Here is a 23,621-nt window from a genome sequence, read left to right as displayed (position 1 = left end):
GTGTATATACTGTCGGGTGTGTATACTCGGGTGTATATACTCGGTCGGGTGTGTATATACTTTGTAGGGTGTGTATATACTCGGTCGGGTGTGTATATACTCTGTCGGGTGTGTATATACTCTGTCGGGTGTATATACTCTGTCGGGTGTGTATACTCGGGTGTATATACTCTGTCGGGTGTGTATACTCGGGTGTATATACTGTGCTTGGTGTGTATATACTCTGTCGGGTGTGTATGCTCGGGTGTATAAACTGTGCTGGGTGTGTATATACTCTGTCGGGTGTATATACTCGGTCGGGTGTGTATACTCGGGTGTATATACTGTGTCGGGTGTATATACTCGGTCGGGTGTGTATGCTCGGGTGTATATACTGTGCTGGGTGTGTATATACTCGGTCGGGTGTGTATACTCGGGTGTATATACTGTGCTGGGTGTGTATATACTCTGTCGGGTGTATATACTCGGTCGGGTGTGTATGCTCGGGTGTATATACTGTGCTGGGTGTGTATATACTCTGTCGGGTGTATATACTCGGCCGGGTGTGTATATACTCTGTCGGGTGTATATACTCGGTCGGGTGTGTATGCTCGGGTGTATATACTGTGCTTGGTGTGTATATACTCTGTCGGGTGCATATACTCGGTCGGGTGTGTATGCTCGGGTGTATATACTGTGCTGGGTGCGTATATACTCTGTCGGGTGTATATACTCGGTCGGGTGTGTATGCTCGGGTGTATATACTGTGCTTGGTGTGTATATACTCTGTCGGGTGTATATACTCGGTCGGGTGTGTATGCTCGGGTGTATATACTGTGCTGGGTGTGTATATACTCTGTCGGGTGTATATACTCGGTCGGGTGTGTATGCTCGGGTGTATATACTGTGCTTGGTGTGTATATACTCTGTCGGGTGTATATACTCGGTCGGGTGTGTATGCTCGGGTGTATATACTGTGCTGGGTGTGTATATACTCTGTCGGGTGTATATACTCGGTCGGGTGTGTATGCTCGGGTGTATATACTGTGCTTGGTGTGTATATACTCTGTCGGGTGTATATACTCGGTCGGGTGTGTATACTCGGGTGTATATACTGTGTCGGGTGTATATACTCGGTCGGGTGTGTATGCTCGGGTGTATATACTGTGCTGGGTGTGTATATACTCGGTCGGGTGTGTATACTCGGGTGTATATACTGTGTCGGGTGTATATACTCGGTCGGGTGTGTATGCTCGGGTGTATATACTGTGCTGGGTGTGTATATACTCGGTCGGGTGTGTATACTCGGTTGTATATACTGTGTCGGGTGTATATACTCGGTTGGGTGTGTATGCTCGGGTGTATATACTGTGCTGGGTGTGTATATACTCGGTCGGGTGTATATACTGTGCTCGGTGTGTATATACTCTGTGGGGTGTGTATATACTCGGTCGGGTGTATATACTCGGTCGGATGTGTATACTCGGGTGTATATACTCTGTGGGGTGTATATACTGTGTCGGGTGTGTATATACTCTGTCGGGTGTATATACTCTGTGGGGTGTGTATATACGGTGTCGGGTGTATATACTCTGTGGGGTGTATATACTGTGTCGGGTGTGTATATACTCTGTCGGGTGTATATACTCTGTGGGGTGTATATACTGTGTCGGGTGTGTATATACTCTGTCGGGTGTATATACTCTGTGGGGTGTATATACTGTGTCGGGTGTGTATATACTCTGTGGGGTGTATATACTGTGTCGGGTGTGTATATACTCTGTCGGGTGTATATACTCGGGTGTATATACTCTGTGGGGTGTATATACTGTGTCGGGTGTGTATACTCTGTGGGGTGTGTATATACTCTGTCGGGTGTGTATACTCGGGTGTATATACTGTGTCGGGTGTGTATACTCGGGTGTATATACTTTGTGGGGTGTGTATATACTCTGTCGGGTGTATATACTCGGTCGGGTGTGTATACTCTGTCGGGTGTATATACTCTGTGGGGTGTGTATATACTCGGTCGGGTGTGTATACTCGGGTGTATATACTCTGTGGGGTGTGTATATACTCGGTCGGGTGTATATACTCGGTCGGGTGTGTATACTCGGGTGTATATACTCTGTGGGGTGTGTATATACTCGGTCGGGTGAATATACTCGGTCGGGTGTGTATACTCGGGTGTATATACTCTGTGGGGTGTGTATATACTCGGTCGGGTGTATATACTCGGTCGGGTGTGTATACTCTGTCGGGTGTATATACTCTGTGGGGTGTGTATATACTCGGTCGGGTGTGTATACTCGGGTGTATATACTCTGTGGGGTGTGTATACTCGGGTGTATATACTGTGTCGGGTGTGTATACTCGGGTGTATATACTTTGTGGGGTGTGTATATACTCTGTCGGATGTATATACTCGGTCGGGTGTGTATACTCTGTCGGGTGTATATACTCTGTGGGGTGTGTATATACTCGGTCGGGTGTGTATACTCGGGTGTATATACTCGGGTGTATATACTCTGTGGGGTGTGTATATACTCGGTCGGGTGTGTATACTCTGTCGGGTGTATATACTCTGTGGGGTGTGTATATACTCGGTCGGGTGTGTATACTCGGGTGTATATACTCTGTGGGGTGTGTATATACTCTGTCGGGTGTATATACTCGGTCGGGTGTGTATACTCGGGTGTATATAGTGTGTCGGGTGTATATGCTCGGTCGGGTGTATATACTCTGTGGGGTGTGTATATACTCTGTCGGGTGTATATACTCGGTCGGGTGTGTATACTCGGGTGTATATAGTGTGTCGGGTGTATATACTCTGTCGGGTGTATATACTCTGTGGGGTGTGTATATACTCGGTCGGGTGTATATACTCGGTCGGGTGTGTATATACTCGGTCGGGTGTGTATATACTCGGGTGTATATACTCTGTGGGGTGTGTATATACTCTGTCGGGTGTATATACTCGGTCGGGTGTATATACTCGGTCGGGTGTGTATACTCGGGTGTATATACTCGGTCGGGTGTGTATACTCGGGTGTATATACTCGGTCGGGTGTATATACTCGGTCGGGTGTGTATACTCGGGTGTATATAGTGTGTCGGGTGTATATACTCGGTCGGGTGTGTATACTCGGGTGTATATACTCGGTCGGGTGTATATACTCGGTCGGGTGTGTATACTCGGGTGTATATAGTGTGTCGGGTGTATATCTCCGCTATCTCCCGGCTCGCCTCACACTGAGCTCCGTCCTCACAGAGCGCTCAACTCTTTCTACGTTCGCTTCCCTCAGCGTCTGGCGCCTTGTGCGCATGCTCTGTACGCCACATCCGCCGTCACAGTCGCTCCTCCCTCCCCGCATGCGCAGTCAGCCCCCTCAGCAGTGCGCAGGCGCCGTGTGGTCGCGCCGCTCGTGCAGGCTTCTGTTCCCGGTGTAGTTGCTCTCCGCTGTTGCACGGCGCTGTCCCCGGTCTGCGGAGCGTCCTGAGGAGCGCAGCGCGGTCAGAGTTGGCGGCGGCGTCGTCATAGCTGTGACGTCACCGGCTGCTGATGATCTCATCCATCGGCTATGAGCTCATCACAGAGGAAGATGGCGGAGCCCGGTCTCTCCGACAACAAGAACACCTTGAAGAAGACCAAGTTTGACCTGCGGATCGTGCAGTCGTTCCTGAGCCGGGCGCGGGAGGAGCGCCCCCTGCTGTCCATCCCGGTGGCGGAGCTGGACGAGCACCTGTCCACCTTCATCCGCACCCACCGCAAGCCGGACGGCTCCGAGTACGAGGCGGGCACGCTGCGCGGCATCCTGGGCAGCCTGGACCGCCACTTCGAGCGCAGCGGCTACCCGCACGCCATCTACCGCTCCAAGGAGACCAAGTTCAAGAAGACGGTGGGCGCCATGCGGGAGCGGCAGTCCTACCTGAAGACGCTGAGCCGCGGGCCGCAGCCCGGCCACCAGGGGGAGCCGCTGAGCGAGCGCGACATCGAGCGCCTCTACGCCACCGGCGCCATCGGCCTGCACAGCCCCACCGCCCTGCTGCACATGCTCTTCTTCAACATCGGCCTCCACTTCAGCCTCCGCACCCTGGAGCAGCACGGCCTCCGCTGGGGCGACATCGCCCTGAAGTCCGACCCCCAGGGCAGGAAGTACCTGGAGCACACCAAGAAGCTGAGCGCCGGCCGCGGCCGCCTGCACCCCGTGCACACCATGCGGATGCAGATCTACGAGAGCCCCGAGCAGCCCGACCGCGACGTGGTGAAGGCCTACGAGAAGTACGCGCAGGAGCGGCCCGACAAGATGAAGGCCAGGGACTCGCCCTTCTACCTCACGCCCCAGCCCGACCATCGCCCCGGATACGCCCGCTGGTTCAAGAACCTGCCCGTGGGCGAGGCCAGGATCAGAGGCATCATGAAGCACCTAAAGATGGCCGCCGGCCTGTCGGCCCAGCCCAAGAGCGGAGGGGCGGACGGCGAGACCGTGAACGGCTGCGGGAGCAACGGCCACACAGTAAAGAAAGATGGTGCGTAACCATGGCAGCTGCTGACCCCGACCTCGGGGGTCCCCATAAACACTCCCCCCACAACCGCACCTACTGGCCCGAGCGCGAGTCTCCTGACCCGATCCCACCGCTCACGGGGAGGACACAATGTGGGGTTAGGAGACCCGTGGTCGGGCTGGGGAGAGCGGCTCCTGAATACTCCGCCCCAATCATCTCGTGTTCTGGGGTCTCAGAAAGATGAAGGGGCAGATCCGCCGCTGCTAACTGTTATCATCCCTCTGTTATAGATGAGGAGCCGCCTTACACCGACCCGAACCGCTGCTCCCCATCCATCAAGGAAGAGTGGGAAGAGCCAGCTGAGCTGAGCGAGCAGGAGAAGAGCCTCATCCCCGGACGGGTGAGGGAACCGCACATCCTGAACTATACCCCGGAACTGCACTCACTATTCTGCTGCACCAAAATAGTGACTGCAGCTCTGGAGTATAATACAGGATGTAACTCAGGATCAGTAATGTAATGTATGTACACAGTGACTGCACCAGCAGAATAGTGAGTGCAGCTCTGGAGTATAATACAGGAGGTAACTCAGGATCAGTAATGTAATGTATGTACACAGTGACTACACCAGCAGAATAGTGAGTGCAGCTCTGGAGTATAATACAGGATGTAACTCAGGATCAGTAATGTAATGTATGTACACAGTGACTGCACCAGCAGAATAGTGAGTGCAGCTCTGGAGTATAATACAGGATGTAACTCAGGATCAGGAATGTAATGTATCTACACAGTGACTGCACCAGCAGAATAGTGAGTGCAGCTCTGGAGTATAATACAGGATGTAACTCAGGATCAGTAATGTAATGTATGTACACAGTGACTGCACCAGCAGAATAGTGAGTGCAGCTCTGGAGTATAATACAGGAGGTAACTCAGGATCAGTAATGTAATGTATGTACACAGTGACTGCACCAGCAGAATAGTGAGTGCAGCTCTGGGGTATAATACCGGATGTAACTGAGGATCAGTAATGTATTGTATGTACACAGTGACTGCACCAGCAGAATAGTGAGTGCAGCTCTGGGGTATAATACAGGAGGTAACTCAGGATCAGTAATGTAATGTATGTACACAGTGACTGCACCAACAGAATAGTGAGTGCAGCTCTGGAGTATAATACAGGATGTAACTCAGGATCAGTAATGTAATATATGTACACAGTGACTGCACCAGCAGAATAGTGAGTGCAGCTCTGGAGCATAATACAGGAGGTAACTCAGGATCAGTAATGTAATGTATGTACACAGTGACTGCACCAGCAGAATAGTGAGTGCAGCTCTGGAGTATAATACAGGATGTAACTCAGGATCAGTAATGTATGTACACAGTGACTGCACCAGCAGAATAGTGAGTGCAGCTCTGCAGTATAATACAGGATGTAACTCAGGATCAGTAATGTAATGTATGTACACAGTGACTGCACCAGCAGAATAGTGAGTGCAGCTCTGGAGTATAATACAGGATGTAACTCAGGATCAGTAATGTAATGTATGTACACAGTGACTGCACCAGCAGAATAGTGAGTGCAGCTCTGGAGTATAATACAGGATGTAACTCAGGATCAGTAATGTAATGTATGTACACAGTGACTGCACCAGCAGAATAGTGAGTGCAGCTCTGGAGTATAATACAGGATGTAACTCAGGATCAGTAATGTAATGTATGTACACAGTGACTGTACCAGCAGAATAGTGAGTGCAGCTCTGGAGTATAATACAGGATGTAACTCAGGATCAGTAATGTAATGTATGTACACAGTGACTGCACCAGCAGAATAGTGAGAGCAGCTCTGGAGTATAATACAGGATGTAACTCAGGATCAGTAATGTAATGTATGTACACAGTGACTGCACCAGCAGAATAGTGAGCGCAGCTCTGGAGTATAATACAGGATGTAACTCAGGATCAGTAATGTAATATATGTACACTGTGACTGCACCAGCAGAATAGTGAGTGCAGCTCTGGAGTATAATACAGGAGGTAACTCAGGATCTGTAATGTAATGTATATACACAGTGACTGCACCAGCAGAATAGTGAGTGCAGCTCTGGGGTATAATACAGGAGGTAACTCAGGATCAGTAATGTATGTACACAGTGACTGCACCAGCAGAATAGTGAGCGCAGCTCTGGAGTATAATACTGGATGTAACTCAGGATCAGTAATGTAATATATGTACACAGTGACTGCACCAGCAGAATAGTGAGTGCAGCTCTGGAGTATAATACAGGAGGTAACTCAGGATCAGTAATATAATGTATGTACACAGTGACTGCACCAGCAGAATAGTGAGTGCAGCTCTGGAGTATAATACAGGATGTGACTCAGGATCAGTAATGTAATGTATGTACACAGTGACTGCACCAGCAGAATAGTGAGTGCAGCTCCGGAGTATAATACAGGATGTAACTCAGGATCAGTAATGTAATGTATGTACACAGTGACTGCAGCAGCAGAATAGTGAGTGCAGCTCTGGGGTATAATACCGGATGTAACTGAGGATCAGTAATGTATTGTATGTACACAGTGACTGCACCAGCAGAATAGTGAGTGCAGCTCTGGGGTATAATACAGGAGGTAACTCAGGATCAGTAATGTAATGTATGTACACAGTGACTGCACCAGCAGAATAGTGAGTGCAGCTCTGGAGTATAATACAGGATGTAACTCAGGATCAGTAATGTAATGTATGTACACAGTGTCTGCACCAGCAGAATAGTGAGTGCAGCTCTGGAGTATAATACAGGATGTAACTCAGGATCAGTAATGTAATGTATGTACACAGTGACTGCACCAGCAGAATAGTGAGAGCAGCTCTGGAGTATAATACAGGATGTAACTCAGGATCAGTAATGTAATGTATGTACACAGTGACTGCACCAGCAGAATAGTGAGCGCAGCTCTGGAGTATAATACAGGATGTAACTCAGGATCAGTAATGTAATATATGTACACAGTGACTGCACCAGCAGAATAGTGAGTGCAGCTCTGGAGTATAATACAGGATGTAACTCAGGATCAGTAATGTAATGTATATACACAGTGACTGCACCAGCAGAATAGTGAGTGCAGCTCTGGGGTATAATACAGGAGGTAACTCAGGATCAGTAATGTAATGTATGTACACAGTGACTGCACCAGCAGAATAGTGAGCGCAGCTCTGGAGTATAATACTGGATGTAACTCAGGATCAGTAATGTAATATATGTACACAGTGACTGCACCAGCAGAATAGTGAGTGCAGCTCTGGAGTATAATACAGGAGGTAACTCAGGATCAGTAATATAATGTATGTACACAGTGACTGCACCAGCAGAATAGTGAGTGCAGCTCTGGAGTATAATACAGGATGTGACTCAGGATCAGTAATGTATGTACACAGTGACTGCACCAGCAGAATAGTGAGTGCAGCTCCGGAGTATAATACAGGATGTAACTCAGGATCAGTAATGTAATGTATGTACACAGTGACTGCACCAGCAGAATAGTGAGTGCAGCCCTGGGGTATAATACAGGATGTAACTCAGGATCAGTAATGTAATGTATGTACACAGTGACTGCACCAGCAGAATAGTGAGTGCAGCTCTGGAGTATAATACAGGATGTAACTCAGGATCAGTAATGTAATGTAAGTACACAGTGACTGCGCCAGCAGAATAGTGAGTGCAGCTCTGGAGTATAATACAAGATGTAACTCAGGATCAGTAATGTAATGTATGTACACAGTGACTGCACCAGCAGAATAGTGAGTGCAGCTCTGGAGTATAATACAGGAGGTAACTCAGGATCTGTAATGTAATATATGTACACAGTGACTGCACCAGCAGAATAGTGAGTGCAGCTCTGGAGTATAATACAGGATGTAACTCAGGATCAGTAATGTAATGTCTGTACACAGTGACTGCACCAGCAGAATAGTGAGTGCAGCTCTGGAGTATAATACAGGATGTAACTCAGGATCAGTAATGTAATGTATGTACACAGTGACTGCACCAGCAGAATAGTGAGTGCAGCTCTGGAGTATAATACAGGATGTAACTCAGGATCAGTAGGTCGCCCGTTGCAGTCTCTCCGGGAATCATGTGATTGGTGTGTACAGCAGTTTTCGGTGTCGTTTCTTTGCATCTTTCGTTTGGTCACCGGTCTCGTGTCTCCGATCTCCTCCAGGGTGTGGTCACCTTCCATGATGTGGCGGCATATTTCTCTACAAAGGAATGGAAGAGGATGACGGAATGGCAGAAAGAGCTGTACAAGAACGTGATGCGGGAGATCCATGCAGCACTGGAGGGCATGGGTAAGATGAGGCACCGTACTATGGTGTATGGGCGTCCTGTGCCACAGTATGAAGGCTGCAGCTTGGGCTCGGACTCGGTGGGGGAGGTACCGGTGTTTTACAATGGTTTTATGTAAGGGTTTTGGCACAGTTGATGTCATTGATGGATTTTTCGGATTTGCCCTATTTCTGGAGAGATTTGATGGTTTACTCCTTCTCTGCAGGGTATAAGATCATAAATGGAGACGTCCTTCTGAAGATCAAAGACGAGGAGCAGGAGAAGAGGAGTCCGGAGCCCGAACAGTGTGAGTGTGGAGGCTGGGGGTGACCTCCTAGTCTAGTGCCCACATGTGGCCTGGTACGGGGGACGCTCTGCTGTAGGATTGTCCAGTGTTGGAGGGAATGGTCCTTCATGGCCGATCATACTTCCGCTTCCTCTCCTAACAGCACAAGATTCCAGCATCACTCCAGACATCTTACTGAGGGTGAGACACGACGGCGGAGACCACGAGCAACAGGAGGAGGAGCGCGAGACATCCAGCCCGAGTGAGTCTGCTATACAATGCTCCAGTCACAGCCAGAGCTGCGATCACTATACCGTCTTCTATTGTAATCTGTATCACTGGTGCAGCGCGGTGGAGGTGGCGGCTGTATTACTGGTGCAGCGCGGTGGAGGTGGCGGCTGTATTACTGGTGTAGCGCGGTGGAGGTGGCGGCTGTATTACTGGTGTAGCGCGGTGGAGGTGGCGGCTCTATTACTGGTGTAGCGCGGTGGAGGTGGCGGCTGTATGACTGGTGCAGCGCGGTGGAGGTGGCGGCTGTATTACTGGTTCAGCGCGGTGGAGGTGGCGGCTGTATTACTGGTGTAGCGCGGTGGAGGTGGCGGCTGTATTAGTGGTGTAGCGCGGTGGAGGTGGCGGCTGTATTAGTGGTGTAGCGCGGTGGAGGTGGCGGCTGTATTAGTGGTGTAGCGCGGTGGAGGTGGCGGCTGTATTAGTGGTGTAGCGCGGTGGAGGTGGCGGCTGTATTACTGGTGCAGCGCGGTGGAGGTGGCGGCTGTATTACTGGTGTAGCGCGGTGGAGGTGGCGGCTGTATTACTGGTGCAGCGTGGTGGAGGTGGCGGCTGTATTACTGGTGTAGCGCGGTGGAGGTGGCGGCTGTATTACTGGTGTAGCGCGGAGGAGGTGGCGGCTGTATTACTGGTGTAGCGCGGAGGAGGTGGCGGCTATATTACTGGTGTAGCGCGGAGGAGGTGGCGGCTGTATTACTGGTGCAGCGCGGTGGAGGTGGCGGCTGTATTACTGGTGTAGCGCGGTGGAGGTGGCGGCTGTATTACTGGTGTAACGCGGAGGAGGTGGCGGCTGTATTTCTGGTGCAGCGCGGTGGAGGTGGCGGCTGTATTACTGGTGCAGCGCGGTGGAGGTGGCGGCTGTATTACTGGTGTAGCGCGGTGGAGGTGGCGGCTGTATTACTGGTGCAGCGCGGTGGAGGTGGCGGCTGTATTACTGGTGTAGCGCGGTGGAGGTGGCGGCTGTATTACTGGTGCAGCGCGGTGGAGGTGGCGGCTGTATTACTGGTGTAGCGCGGTGGAGGTGACGGCTGTATTACTGGTGCAGCGCGGTGGAGGTTGTGGCTGTATTACTGGTGGAGGTGGTGGCTGTATTACTGGTGCAGCGCGGTGGAGGTGACGGCTGTATTATTGGTGTAGTGTGGTGGAGGTGGTGGCTGTATTACTGGTGTAGCGCGGTGGAGGTGGCGGCTGTATTACTGGTGTAGCGCGGTGGAGGTGGCGGCTGTATTACTGGTGCAGCGCGGTGGAGGTGGCGGCTGTATTACTGGTGCAGCGCGGTGGAGGTGGCGGCTGTATTACTGGTGTAGCGCGGTGGAGGTGGCGGCTGTATTACTGGTGCAGCGCGGTGGAGGTGGCGGCTGTATTACTGGTGCAGCGCGGTGGAGGTGGCGGCTGTATTACTGATGCAGCGCGGTGGAGGTGGCGGCTGTATTACTGGTGCAGCGCGATGGAGGTGGCGGCTGTATTACTGGTGCAGCGCGGTGGAGGTGGCGGCTGTATTACTGGTGCAGCGCGGTGGAGGTGGCGGCTGTATTACTGGTGCAGCGCGGTGGAGGTGGCGGCTTTATTACTGCTGCAGCGCGGTGGAGGTGGCGGCTGTATTACTGGTGCAGCGCGGTGGAGGTGGCGGCTGTATTACTGGTGCAGCGCGGTGGAGGTGGCGGCTGTATTACTGGTGTAGCGCGGTGGAGGTGGCGGCTGTATTACTGGTGCAGCGCGGTGGAGGTGGCGGCTGTATTACTGGTGCAGCGCGGTGGAGGTGGCGGCTGTATTACTGGTGCAGCGCGGTGGAGGTGGCGGCTGTATTACTGGTGCAGCGCGGTGGAGGTGGCGGCTGTATTACTGGTGCAGCGCGGTGGAGGTGGCGGCTGTATTACTGGTGCAGCGCGGTGGAGGTGGCGGCTGTATTACTGGTGCAGCGCGGTGGAGGTGGCGGCTGTATTACTGGTGCAGCGCGGTGGAGGTGGCGGCTGTATTACTGGCGCAGCGCGGTGGAGGTGACGGCTGTATTACTGGCGTAGCGCGGTGGAGGTGGCGGCTGTATTACTGGCGTAGCGCGGTGGAGGTGGCGGCTGTATTACTGGTGCAGCGCGGTGGAGGTGACGGCTGTATTACTGGCGTAGCGCGGTGGAGGTGGCGGCTGTATTACTGGCGTAGCGCGGTGGAGGTGGCGGCTGTATTACTGGTGCAGCGTGGTGGAGGTTGGGGCTGTATTACTGGTGTAGCGCGGTGGAGGTGACGGCTGTATTACTGGTGTAGTGTGGTGGAGGTGGCGGCTATATTACTGGTGTAGTGTGGTGGAGGTGACGGCTGCATTACTGGTGCAGCGCGGTGGAGGTGACAGCTGTATTACTGGTGCAGCGCGGTGGAGGTTGGGGCTGTATTACTGGTGCAGCGCGGTGGAGGTTGGGGCTGTATTACTGGTGCAGCGCGGTGGAGGTGGCGGCTGTATTACTGGTGCAGCGCGGTGGAGGTGGCGGCTGTATTACTGGTGCAGCGCGGTGGAGGTTGGGGCTGTATTACTGGTGCAGCGTGATGGAGGTTGGGGCTGTATTACTGGTGCAGCGCGGTGGAGGTGACGGCTGTATTACTGGTGCAGCGCGGTGGAGGTGGCGCCTGTATTACTTGTGCAGCGCGGTGGAGGTGGCGGCTGTATTACTGGTGCAGCGTGGTGGAGGTGGCGGCTGTATTACTGGTGCAGCGTGGTGGAGGTGGCGGCTGTATTACTGGTGCAGCGCGGTGGAGGTGGCGGCTGTATTACTGGTGCAGCGCGGTGGAGGTGACGGCTGTATTACTGCTGCAGCGCGGTGGAGGTGACGGCTGTATTACTGGTGTAGCGCGGTGGAGGTGGCGGCTGTATTACTGGTGTAGCGCGGTGGAGGTGGCGGCTGTATTACTGGTGTAGCGCGGTGGAGGTGGCGGCTGTATTACTGGTGCAGCGCGGTGGACGTGGCGGCTGTATTACTGGTGTAGTGTGGTGGAGGTGGCGGCTGTATTACTGCTGCAGCGCGGTGGAGGTGGCGGCTGTATTACTGCTGCAGCGCGGTGGAGGTGGAGGCTGTATTACTGGTGCAGCGCGGTGGAGGTGGCGGCTGTATTACTGGTGTAGTGTGGTGGAGGTGGCGGCTGTATTACTGGTGTAGTGTGGTGGAGGTGGCGGCTGTATTACTGGTGTAGTGTGGTGGAGGTGGCGGCTGTATTACTGGTGTAGTGTGGTGGAGGTGGCGGCTGTATTACTGGTGTAGCGCGGAGGAGGTGGCGGCTGTATTACTGGTGTAGCGCGGTGGAGGTGACGGCTGTATTACTGGTGCAGCGCGGTGGAGGTGACGGCTGTATTATTGGTGTAGTGTGGTGGAGGTGGTGGCTGTATTACTGGTGTAGCGCGGTGGAGGTGGCGGCTGTATTACTGGTGTAGCGCGGTGGAGGTGGCTGCTGTATTACTGGTGTAGCGCGGTGGAGTTGGCGGCTGTATTACTGGTGTAGCGCGGTGGAGGTGACGGCTGTATTACTGGTGTAGTGTGGTGGAGATGGCGGCTGTATTACTGGTGTAGTGTGGTGGAGATGGCGGCTGTATTACTGGTGTAGCGCGGTGGAGGTGACTGCTGTATTACTGGTGTAGTGTGGTGGAGATGGCGGCTGTATTACTGGTGTAGCGCGGTGGAGGTGGCGGCTGTAATACTGATGCAGCGCGGTGGAGGTGGCGGCTGTATTACTGGTGTAGTGTGGTGGAGGTGGCGGCTGTTTTACTGGTGTAGCGCGGTGGAGGTGGCGGCTGTATTACTGCTGCAGCGCGGTGGAGGTGGAGGCTGTATTACTGGTGCAGCGCGGTGGAGGTGGCGGCTGTATTACAGGTGTAGCGCGGTGGAGGTGGCGGCTGTATTACTGCTGCAGCGCGGTGGAGGTGACGGCTGTATTACTGGTGTAGCGCGGTGGAGGTGACGGTTGTATTACTGGTGTAGTGTGGTGGAGGTGGCGGCTGTATTACTGGTGTAGTGTGGTGGAGGTGGCGGCTGTATTACTGGTGTAGCGCGGAGGAGGTGGCGGCTGTATTACTGGTGTAGCGCGGTGGAGGTGACGGCTGTATTACTGGTGTAGCGCGGTGGAGGTGGCGACTGTATTACTGGTGTAGCACGGTGGAGGTGGCGGCTGTATTACTGGTGCAGCGCGATGGAGGTGGCGGCTGTATTACTGGTGTAGTGCGGTGGAGGTGACGGCTGTATTACTGGTGTAGCGCGGTGGAGGTGGCGGCTGTATTACTGGTGTAGCGCGGTGGAGGTGGCGGCTGTATTACTGGTGTAGCGCGGTGGAGGTGACGGCTGTATTACTGGTGCAGCGCGGTGGAGGTGGCGGCTGTATTACTGGTGTGGTGGAGGTGGCGGCTGTATTACTGGTGTAGCGCAGTGGAGGTGGCTTCTGTATTACTGGTGGTGTGTGGTGGAGGTGGCGGCTGTATTATTGGTGTAGCGCGGAGGAGGTGGCGGCTGTATTACTGGTGTAGTGTGGTGGAGGTGGCGGCTGTATTACTGGTGCAGCGCGGTGGAGGTGGAGGCTGTATTACTGGTGTAGCGCGGAGGAGGTGGCGGCTGTATTACTGGTGCAGCGCGGTGGAGGTGGCGGCTGTATTACTGGTGCAGCGCGGTGGAGGTGGCGGCTGTATTACTGGTGTAGCGCGGTGGAGGTGACGGCTGTATTACTGGTGTAGTGTGGTGGAGGTGGCGGCTGTATTACTGGTGCAGCGCGGTGGAGGTGGCGGCTGTATTACTGGTGCAGCGCGGTGGAGGTGACGGCTGTATTACTGCTGCAGCGCGGTGGAGGTGACGGCTGTATTACTGGTGTAGCGTGGTGGAGGTGACGGTTGTATTACTGGTGTAGCGCGGTGGACGTGGCGGCTGTATTACTGGTGTAGTGTGGTGGAGGTGGCGGCTGTATTACTGGTGTAGCGCGGTGGAGGTGGCGGCTGTATTACTGCTGCAGCGCGGTGGAGGTGGAGGCTGTATTACTGGTGCAGCGCGGTGGAGGTGGAGGCTGTATTACTGGTGTAGTGTGGTGGAGGTGGCGGCTGTATTACTGGTGTAGTGTGGTGGAGGTGGCGGCTGTATTACTGGTGTAGTGTGGTGGAGGTGGCGGCTGTATTACTGGTGTAGTGTGGTGGAGGTGGCGGCTGTATTACTGGAGTAGTGTGGTGGAGGTGGCGGCTGTATTACTGGTGTAGCGCGGAGGAGGTGGCGGCTGTATTACTGGTGTAGCGCGGAGGAGGTGCCGGCTGTATTACTGGTGCAGCGCGGTGGAGGTGACGGCTGTATTATTGGTGTAGTGTGGTGGAGGTGGTGGCTGTATTACTGGTGTAGCGCGGTGGAGGTGGCTGCTGTATTACTGGTGTAGCGCGGTGGAGTTGGCGGCTGTATTACTGGTGTAGCGCGGTGGAGGTGACGGCTGTATTACTGGTGTAGTGTGGTGGAGATGGCGGCTGTATTACTGGTGTAGTGTGGTGGAGGTGGCGGCTGTATTACTGGTGTAGCGCGGTGGAGGTGGCGGCTGTATTACTGGTGTAGCGCGGTGGAGGTGGCGGCTGTATTACTGATGCAGCGCGGTGGAGGTGGCGGCTGTATTACTGGTGTAGTGTGGTGGAGGTGGCGGCTGTTTTACTGGTGTAGCGCGGTGGAGGTGGCGGCTGTATTACTGCTGCAGCGCGGTGGAGGTGGAGGCTGTATTACTGGTGCAGCGCGGTGGAGGTGGCGGCTGTATTACAGGTGTAGCGCGGTGGAGGTGGCGGCTGTATTACTGCTGCAGCGCGGTGGAGGTGACGGCTGTATTACTGGTGTAGTGTGGTGGAGGTGGCGGCTGTATTACTGGTGTAGTGTGGTGGAGGTGACGGCTGTATTACTGGTGTAGCGTGGTGGAGGTGGCGGCTGTATTACTGGTGCAGCGCGGTGGGGGTGGCGGCTGTATTACTGGTGCAGCGCGGTGGGGGTGGCCGTTGTATTACTGGTGTAGCGTGGTGGAGGTGACGGCTGTATTACTGGTGTAGTGTGGTGGAGGTGGCGGCTGTATTACTGGTGTAGTGTGGTGGAGGTGGCGGCTGTATTACTGGTGTAGCGCGGAGGAGGTGGCGGCTGTATTACTGGTGTAGCGCGGTGGAGGTGACGGCTGTATTACTGGTGTAGCGCGGTGGAGGTGACGGCTGTATTACTGGTGTAGCGCGGTGGAGGTGGCGACTATTACTGGTGTAGCACGGTGGAGGTGGCGGCTGTATTACTGGTGCAGCGCGGTGGAGGTGGCGGCTGTATTACTGGTGTAGTGTGGTGGAGGTGGCGGCTGTATTACTGGTGTAGCGCGGTGGAGGTGACGGCTGTATTACTGGTGTAGCGCGGTGGAGGTGACGGCTGTATTACTGGTGTAGTGTGGTGGAGGTGGCGGCTGTATTGCTGGTGTAGCGCGGTGGAGGTGACGGCTGTATTACTGGTGTAGCGTGGTGGAGGTGGCGGCTGTATTACTGGTGTAGCGCGGTGGAGGTGGCGGCTGTATTACTGGTGTAGCGCGGTGGAGGTGACGGCTGTATTACTGGTGTAGCGCGGTGGAGGTGACGGCTGTATTACTGGTGCAGCGCGGTGGAGGTGGCGGCTGTATTACTGGTGTGGTGGAGGTGGCGGCTGTATTACTGGTGTAGTGTGGTGGAGGTGGCAGCTGTATTACTTGTGTAGCGTGGTGGAGGTGGCGGCTGTATTACTGGTGTAGCGCGGAGGAGGTGGCGGCTGTATTACTGGTGTAGCGCGGTGGAGGTGACGGCTGTATTACTGGTGTAGCGCAGTGGAGGTGGCTTCTGTATTACTGGTGGTGTGTGGTGGAGGTGGCGGCTGTATTACTGGTGTAGCGCGGAGGAGGTGGCGGCTGTATTACTGGTGTAGCGCGGAGGAGGTGGCGGCTGTATTACTGGTGTAGCGCGGAGGAGGTGGCGGCTGTATTACTGGTGCAGCGCGGTGGAGGTGACGGCTGTACTACTGGTGTAGCGCGGTGGAGGTGACGGCTGTATTACTGGTGCAACGCGGTGGAGGTGACGGCTGTATTACTGGTGCAGCGCGGTGGAGGTGGCGGCTGTATTACTGGTGTAGTGTGGTGGAGGTGGCGGCTGTATTACTGGTGCAGCGCGGTGGAGGTGGAGGCTGTATTACTGGTGTAGCGCGGAGGAGGTGGCGGCTGTATTACTGGTGCAGCGCGGTGGAGGTGGCGGCTGTATTACTGGTGCAGCGTGGTGGAGGTGGCGGCTGTATTACTGGTGTAGCGCGGTGGAGGTGACGGCTGTATTACTGGTGTAGTGTGGTGGAGGTGGCGGCTGTATTACTGGTGTAGTGTGGTGGAGGTGGCGGCTGTATTACTGGTGTAGCGCGGTGGAAGTGGAGGCTGTATTACTGGTGTAGCGTGGTGGAGGTGGCGGCTGTATTACTGGTGTAGCGCGGTGGAGGTGGCGGCTGTATTACTGGTGTAGCGCGGTGGATGTGGCGGCTGTATTACTGGTGTAGTGTGGTGGAGGTGGCGGCTGTATTACTGGTGTAGCGCGGTGGAGGTGGCGGCTGTATTACTGGTGTAGCGCGGTGGAAGTGGAGGCTGTATTACTGGTGTAGTGTGGTGGAGGTGGCGGCTGTATTGGTGTAGCACGGTGGAGGTGGCGGCTGTATTACTGGTGTAGCTCGGTGGAGGTGACGGCTGTATTACTGGTGCAGCGCGGTGGAGGTGGCGGCTGTATTACTGGTGTAGTGTGGTGGAGGTGGCGGCTGTATTACTGGTGCAGCGCGGTGGAGGTGGAGGCTGTGTTACTGGTGTAGCGCGGAGGAGGTGGCGGCTGTATTACTGGTGCAGCGCGGTGGAGGTGGCGGCTGTATTACTGGTGCAGCGCGGTGGAGGTGGCGGCTGTATTACTGGTGCAGCGCGGTGGAGGTGGTGGCTGTATTACTGGTGCAGCGCGGTGGGGGTGGCGGCTGTATTACTGGTGCAGCGCTGTGGAGGTGACGGCTGTATTACTGGTGCAGCGTGGTGGAGGTGGCGGCTGTATTACTGGTGTAGTGTGGTGGAGGGGACAGCTGTATTACTGGTGTAACGCGGTGGAGGTGGCGGCTGTATTACTGGTGTAGCGCGGAGGAGGTGGCGGCTGTATTACTGGTGTAGCGCGGTGGAGGTGACGGCTGTATTACTGGTGCCGTGTGGTGGAGGTGGCGGCTGTATTACTGGTGTAGTGTGGTGGAGGTGGCGGCTGTATTACTGGTGTAGCTCGGTGGAGGTGACGGCTGTATTACTGGTGTAGTGTGGTGGAGGTGACGGCTGTATTACTGGTGTAGCGCGGTGGAGGTGACGGCTGTATAACTGGTGTAGTGTGGTGGAGGTGGCGGCTGTATTACTGGTGTAGCGCGGTGGAGGTGACGGCTGTATTACTGGTGTAGCGCGGTGGAGGTGATGGCTGTATTACTGGTGTAGTGTGGTGGAGGTGGCGGCTGTATTACTGGTGTAGCGCGGTGGAGTTGACGGCTGTATTACTGGTGTAGTGTGGTGGAGGTGGCGGCTGTATTACTGGTGTAGTGTGGTGGAGGTGGCGGCTGTATTACTGGTGTAGCGCGGTGGAAGTGGAGGCTGTATTTCTGGTGTAGCGTGGTGGAGGTGGCGGCTGTATTACTGGTGTAGCGCGGTGGAGGTGGCGGCTGTATTACTGGTGTAGCGCGGTGGATGTGGCGGCTGTATTACTGGTGTAGTGTGGTGGAGATGGCGGCTGTATTACTGGTGTAGCGCGGTGGAGGTGGCGGCTGTATTACTGGTGTAGCGCGGTGGAAGTGGAGGCTGTATTACTGGTGTAGTGTGGTGGAGGTGGCGGCTGTATTACTGGTGTAGCGCGGTGGAGGTGGAGGCTGTATTACTGGTGTAGTGTGGTGGAGGTGGCGGCTGTATTACTGTTGTAGCGCGGTGGAGGTGGCGGCTGTATTAGTGGTGTAGCGCGGTGGAAGTGGAGGCTGTATTACTGGTGTAGTGTGGTGGAGGTGGCGGCTGTATTACTGGTGTAGCGCGGTGGAGGTGGCGGCTGTATTACTGGTGTAGCGCGGTGGAGGTGGCGGCTGTATTACTGGTGTAGCGCGGTGGATGTGGCGGCTGTATTTCTGATTTGCCTTTTGATTCCAGGTATCCCCGGATTCGATCCTGATCTTTCCTTGTGGAACTTAAAAGAAGACACGTTTTCTCCCGACGACTGCAAGGAGCAAGCACTGCCTGCTGACTCAGGTTTGTAAATCTGTCCTCCACGTCCTGTTTAGGCGCCCCGGATGGGGTAGATGGCACATTCACAGAAATGTTATAGCGTACTGGGTAAGATGGCCGCTCCAGGTCTCTGACCACAACACTTAGTTCTGGTCACGTCGTCTACACTAAACTGATAACTCCTAGCTGTGGCCAACGACATGTTACTAGAGTGCCCTGGATGCCTTTACTGGTCTCAAGTCGCCAAGTGCTAAGTCAGCGGGCCTTCCTCTGTCAGCGGGCCTTCCTCTGTCAGCGGGCCTTCCTCTGTCAGCGGGCCTTCCTCTGTCAGCGGGCCTTCCTCTGTCAGCGGGCCTTCCTCTGTCAGCGGGCCTTCCTCTGTCAGCGGGCCTTCCTCTGTCAGCGGGCCTTCCTCTGTCAGCGGTCCTTCCTCCCGTTGGGCAGGCTACATGTGATCAGATATTCCATTCCATGAGTTACACTTCATCCGGTGAGCACAATATCTTCCGTATCATACATGTAGTCATGGTCTTGTTCTTCCACAGATGCAGACATCATCTCATTGTCGCAGCCAAGCTTCTCCTGTAATCGGGAGCCACTACCAGGTATCTCCACTCTCTGCGTAACCACTCGACCCCGTCCTGGCAAGAGGAAGCGGCGTCCGCCTCAGAGACGGAGTTATGAGCAAACTGCAGATTCTGAAGACGATGACTTGGATGAAGACGATCCCAAGCAGCGGCTGCTGGGCCGTAAGCTTTCCCCCAAAGAGCGAGGTGACTGGATGCCCCATGAGAAGCTCCTGCAGTGCGACCTGTGTGAGCGCACCTTCAGTAACCGCACCCACGTGCCAGAGACGCACCAGTCCTGCCCTCAGTGTGGGGGCACTCTAAACCCGTTGCACGGCACCAACAGCTTCCTTCAGAGCACCACTCGTCAGGTTGCTGACGCTAACCCCAACTTCTGCCAGCTGCAGGGCCCGGTGGGATGAGGTTTTCAGTGGCGACCCTCTATCGTCTACACTGGATCATAATTTATTATGAGGAGTGCGCAGTCTTCCTTTTTGTAGAGATGTTATTCCCGCTGGCGATCTACGTTTCATATCGCCCAGCATAATGGACACTGGTAGGCACGAGGCAAGGACAGTGTTAGCGCCACAGCCGTGCCTTATTTTAAGATCCCAGTCTTCCTTTTATAGCCTGGCTACATTGGCATCACCCCTAGCGGCTGCCTTGGCACTGGGATTGGTCTGTTTCGCTCCTCTGCCATCCTGAGCAGTGCTGGACACGGCTCTAGGACTGGGCCAGACTTGGGCATTTTTATAGGACGGCACCACGGTTATTGGAAGCGTCAGACAGTATTATATGTGGGGCCGTCGGCACTGTTGTATCATTGGTTTTAGCTTTTATGTGTTTTAATGTTTGTTTTTATTTTAATTACAAATATTGTGTAGGCGGAGCTAAGGAGGGTGCGGGGTGAAGAATACCCTACTAACAGTAACAGTCTGATGGTGGCTTTGGCAGCCCATTACTTCCATCATATAAAAAGAAGGGTTTTTTACAGCGGTACTCCCGACAACTGAAGACAGTGGCTCCTAAGCATTGGGCAGAATTATATGGCGACTGTTTGCCTTCTACTTGGTGGATACAATTAGGATCTTTAGTACATCATCCAGTATCATTTGTTATACTCCCATCACTTCCAGAGTCACAATTCTGCAATTACCTCCCTACATCAGTTCCTTCATTTCAGTGCCGGACCACCGATAACAAGGTTGTGTGCCACCACAGTCTCCATAACCTTCTCTACATGACACTGTTGGACGCTGGACTTAAACTGGAGGGTTGGTTATATATTACCATACAAAAGTTTTAGGTAGGTGTGGGATAAAGTTGTTACCGAGTAAGAAACTTTCAAAAATTGAAGTGTTGATACATTCTTTTTATGAATAAAAGAGAAATGTAAATCCTATCAATATTTGGTCACCACCCGTCACTTCCGAAATCAGGTGACTGTCCATTACCTCCATCATGTTCTGGGCACCACATCTTAAAAAAAAAAGACATGAAGAAATTTGAGCAAGTTCAGAGAAAAGCTGCCAGGATGGTGACCGGTCTGCAAACCATGTCCTATGAGGAATGGTTAAAGCTTAAATGATAAGCTGTAAGAGAGGAGACTTAATAGCTGCCTGCAAATATCTGAACGGCTGTCACACTGTAGAGGGATCAGCAACACAAGTAGCAATGGGATGAAACTGAATGGGAGAAGATACAGATTAGATATTAGAAGACACTTTTTGACAGTGAGGGTGATCAATGAGTGGAACAGGCGGCCACGAGAGGTGGTGAGGTCTCCTTCAATGGAAGTCTTCAAACATAGTGTGGACAGACATCTGTCTGAGATGATTTAGTGAATCCTGCATTGGACCAGATGACCCTGGAGGACCCTTCCAACTCTTAACATTGTAGGATTCTATCAATATTAGGTGACCACCCGTCGCCTCCACCACTTCTTCTATTCACTTGCACACAAGTTATGGAGGATCGTGACAGGAGGTTGTGCCAAACATATTGGAGAACTTCCCCCCAGATCTTGTGTATATGAGGCTTGTGCAGATTCTTCTGTCTCTTCATGTGATCCCAGACAGTAGTGATGATGTGAGATCAGGGCTCCGGGGCCGGATCGTCACCTCCAGCCAGGACTCCTCCCTCATAATGACATTGGTTTGATGTTTGGGGTACTTGTAAATTTGGAGCTGGGCACCTCCCCGATTGTATTGCATGATGCATCTGCATGTATTTATCAGCATTGAGGATACCAAGAAATGGGCATTGTTGATGAGGATGACAGTCGGCCGAGGAAACTTAGTTCAGCAGTTGAGACTCCCTTCTAAATTGAAGGATGTTCAGCAGTGCCATCAGCTCAGAACTCGCAGCAACCAGTGAGACCCACTAACTTCATCTACTGTCCGGAGAACTGTGGTCATTTTGAAAGAACTGCGTCCGTAAACCAGACCTCACTGGGAAGTTCCACAAGTTTGTGGCTGCACGGAGTTGTGGATTTGGTTAGGATTAATGGTGTCCTCCATGCTGAGAAATCCAGGAGATACCTCCTCCATCCTATAGTACCATTAGGAGGCATCTAGCTCCAAATTTATTCTGCAGCCGGGCAACGACCTTTCCACCCCCCACCCCCACCCCAACATCCAGCCAACGTCACTAAGAAATGGGAGTTTTAGGTGTGACGATCCAGCGCCCTGATGAGTCGGTGGAGCTAGAGTCAGAGTTGGTGTCCATTTTGGTGGAGTCAGTATAAAATGAACCGACTCCTAAAATATATAATAGATTCTGTACAGTAGTTCAATGCAGGATGTGTTGTAAATGTTTTCAGAAGAATTTGGGAGAGTTCTGAAATGTCCTATAAATGTCTGTTCTGTTCCTGATCTCAGGATCTCGGCTTTTAGTTGAGATGAATCTGCTGCACTTTATGTACACGCTCAGTAGTGAGTCGGGAGTCAGGGAAATTGAGGAGTCTGCATCGGTGGTTTGGCTTCCAGACTCTACAGCCCTAACACAGAAGATCTGGGGGAGGTTCTCCAAGATGTTTCTGCATCATAACCTGTGATTGAGAAGAAGTGATGAAGGCGATGGGCGCTCACCTAATGTTGATGGGACTCAGACTTTTCTTTTGTTCATTTACCTAATAGTTTACATTTTTTTTAATTGACAACAATAAACCCTTCTTTTATAGCATTCTTACTTTACAGCATTTTTTATCCACACCTGCCTAAAACTTTTTCACAATAATGTATGTGACATCTTGGATGTATCAGCAGAATAGTGACTGCAGCTCTGGCTGTACCAGCAGAATAGTGACTGCAGCTCTGGCTGTACCAGCAGAATAGTGACTGCAGCTCTGGCTGTACCAGCAGAATAGTGACTGCAGCTCTGGCTGTACCAGCAGAATAGTGACTGCAGCTCTGGCTTTACCAGCAGAATAGTGACTGCAGCTCTGGCTTTACCAGCAGAATAGTGACTGCAGCTCTGGCTGTACCAGCAGAATAGTGACTGCAGCTCTGGCTGTACCAGCAGAATAGTGACTGCAGCTCTGGCTGTACCAGCAGAATAGTGACTGCAGCTCTGGCTGTACCAGCAGAATAGTGACTGCAGCTCTGGCTGTACAAGCAGAATAGTGACTGCAGCTCTGGCTGTACAAGCAGAATAGTGACTGCAGCTCTGGCTGTACCAGCAGAATAGTGACTGCAGCTCTGGATGTACCAGCAGAATAGTGACTGCAGCTCTGGCTGTACCAGCAGAATAGTGACTGCAGCTCTGGCTGTACCAGCAGAATAGTGACTGCAGCTCTGGCTGTACCAGCAGAATAGTGACTGCAGCTCTGGCTGTACCAGCAGAATAGTGACTGCAGCTCTGGCTGTACCAGCAGAATAGTGACTGCAGCTGTGGATGTACCAGCAGAATAGTGACTGCAGCTGTGGATGTACCAGCAGAATAGTGACTGCAGCTGTGGATGTACCAGCAGAATAGTGACTGCAGCTGTGGAGGTACCAGCAGAATAGTGACTGCAGCTGTGGAGGTACCAGCAGAATAGTGACTGCAGCTGTGGAGGTACCAGCAGAATAGTGACTGCAGCTGTGGAGGTACCAGCAGAATAGTGACTGCAGCTGTGGAGGTACCAGCAGAATAGTGACTGCAGCTGTGGAGGTACCAGCAGAATAGTGACTGCAGCTCTGGATGTACCAGCAGAATAGTGACTGCAGCTCTGGATGTACCAGCAGAATAGTGACTGCAGCTCTGGATGTACCAGCAGAATAGTGACTGCAGCTCTGGATGTACCAGCAGAATAGTGACTGCAGCTCTGGATGTACCAGCAGAATAGTGACTGCAGCTCTGGATGTACCAGCAGAATAGTGACTGCAGCTCTGGATGTACCAGCAGAATAGTGACTGCAGCTCTGGCTGTACCAGGAGAATAGTGACTGCA

At 53.2% G+C, this 23,621-nt stretch overlaps 1 protein-coding gene across 1 annotated transcript; it reads left to right on the top strand.

Annotated features, from left to right (window-relative positions):
• The first annotated feature begins 3,354 nt into the window (after positions 1–3,354).
• Positions 3,355–22,373, top strand: LOC141258655 (uncharacterized). The gene is made up of 7 exons (XM_073673611.1): positions 3,355–4,509; positions 4,776–4,885; positions 8,713–8,839; positions 9,043–9,123; positions 9,266–9,364; positions 18,550–18,648; positions 19,170–22,373. Exons 1-7 carry the CDS (start codon positions 3,561–3,563, stop codon positions 19,610–19,612), a joined length of 1,908 nt encoding a protein of 635 aa, XP_073529712.1. The 5' UTR covers positions 3,355–3,560; the 3' UTR covers positions 19,613–22,373.
• Positions 22,374–23,621: the final 1,248 nt, after the last annotated feature.

This window comes from Phyllobates terribilis, unplaced genomic scaffold, assembly GCF_046119375.1.
Source record: "Phyllobates terribilis strain yellow unplaced genomic scaffold, ASM4611937v1 Scaffold_3__8_contigs__length_932513732, whole genome shotgun sequence".
Classification (NCBI taxonomy): Eukaryota; Metazoa; Chordata; class Amphibia; order Anura; family Dendrobatidae; genus Phyllobates; species Phyllobates terribilis.
This window is presented reverse-complemented; position numbering and strand designations above follow the sequence as displayed.

What these genes read in the sequence shown, in the direction of transcription:
- LOC141258655 (XM_073673611.1), top strand. Translation starts at nt 3,561, where the DNA reads ATGAGCTCATCACAGAGGAAGATGGCGGAGCCCGGTCTCTCCGACAAC. An exon ending in TGCAGCACTGGAGGGCATGG is followed by an intron (nt 8,840 to 9,042) that starts GTAAGATGAGGC and finishes CCTTCTCTGCAG; the next exon opens with GGTATAAGATCATAAATGGA. An exon ending in AGCACTGCCTGCTGACTCAG is followed by an intron (nt 18,649 to 19,169) that starts GTTTGTAAATCT and finishes GTTCTTCCACAG; the next exon opens with ATGCAGACATCATCTCATTG.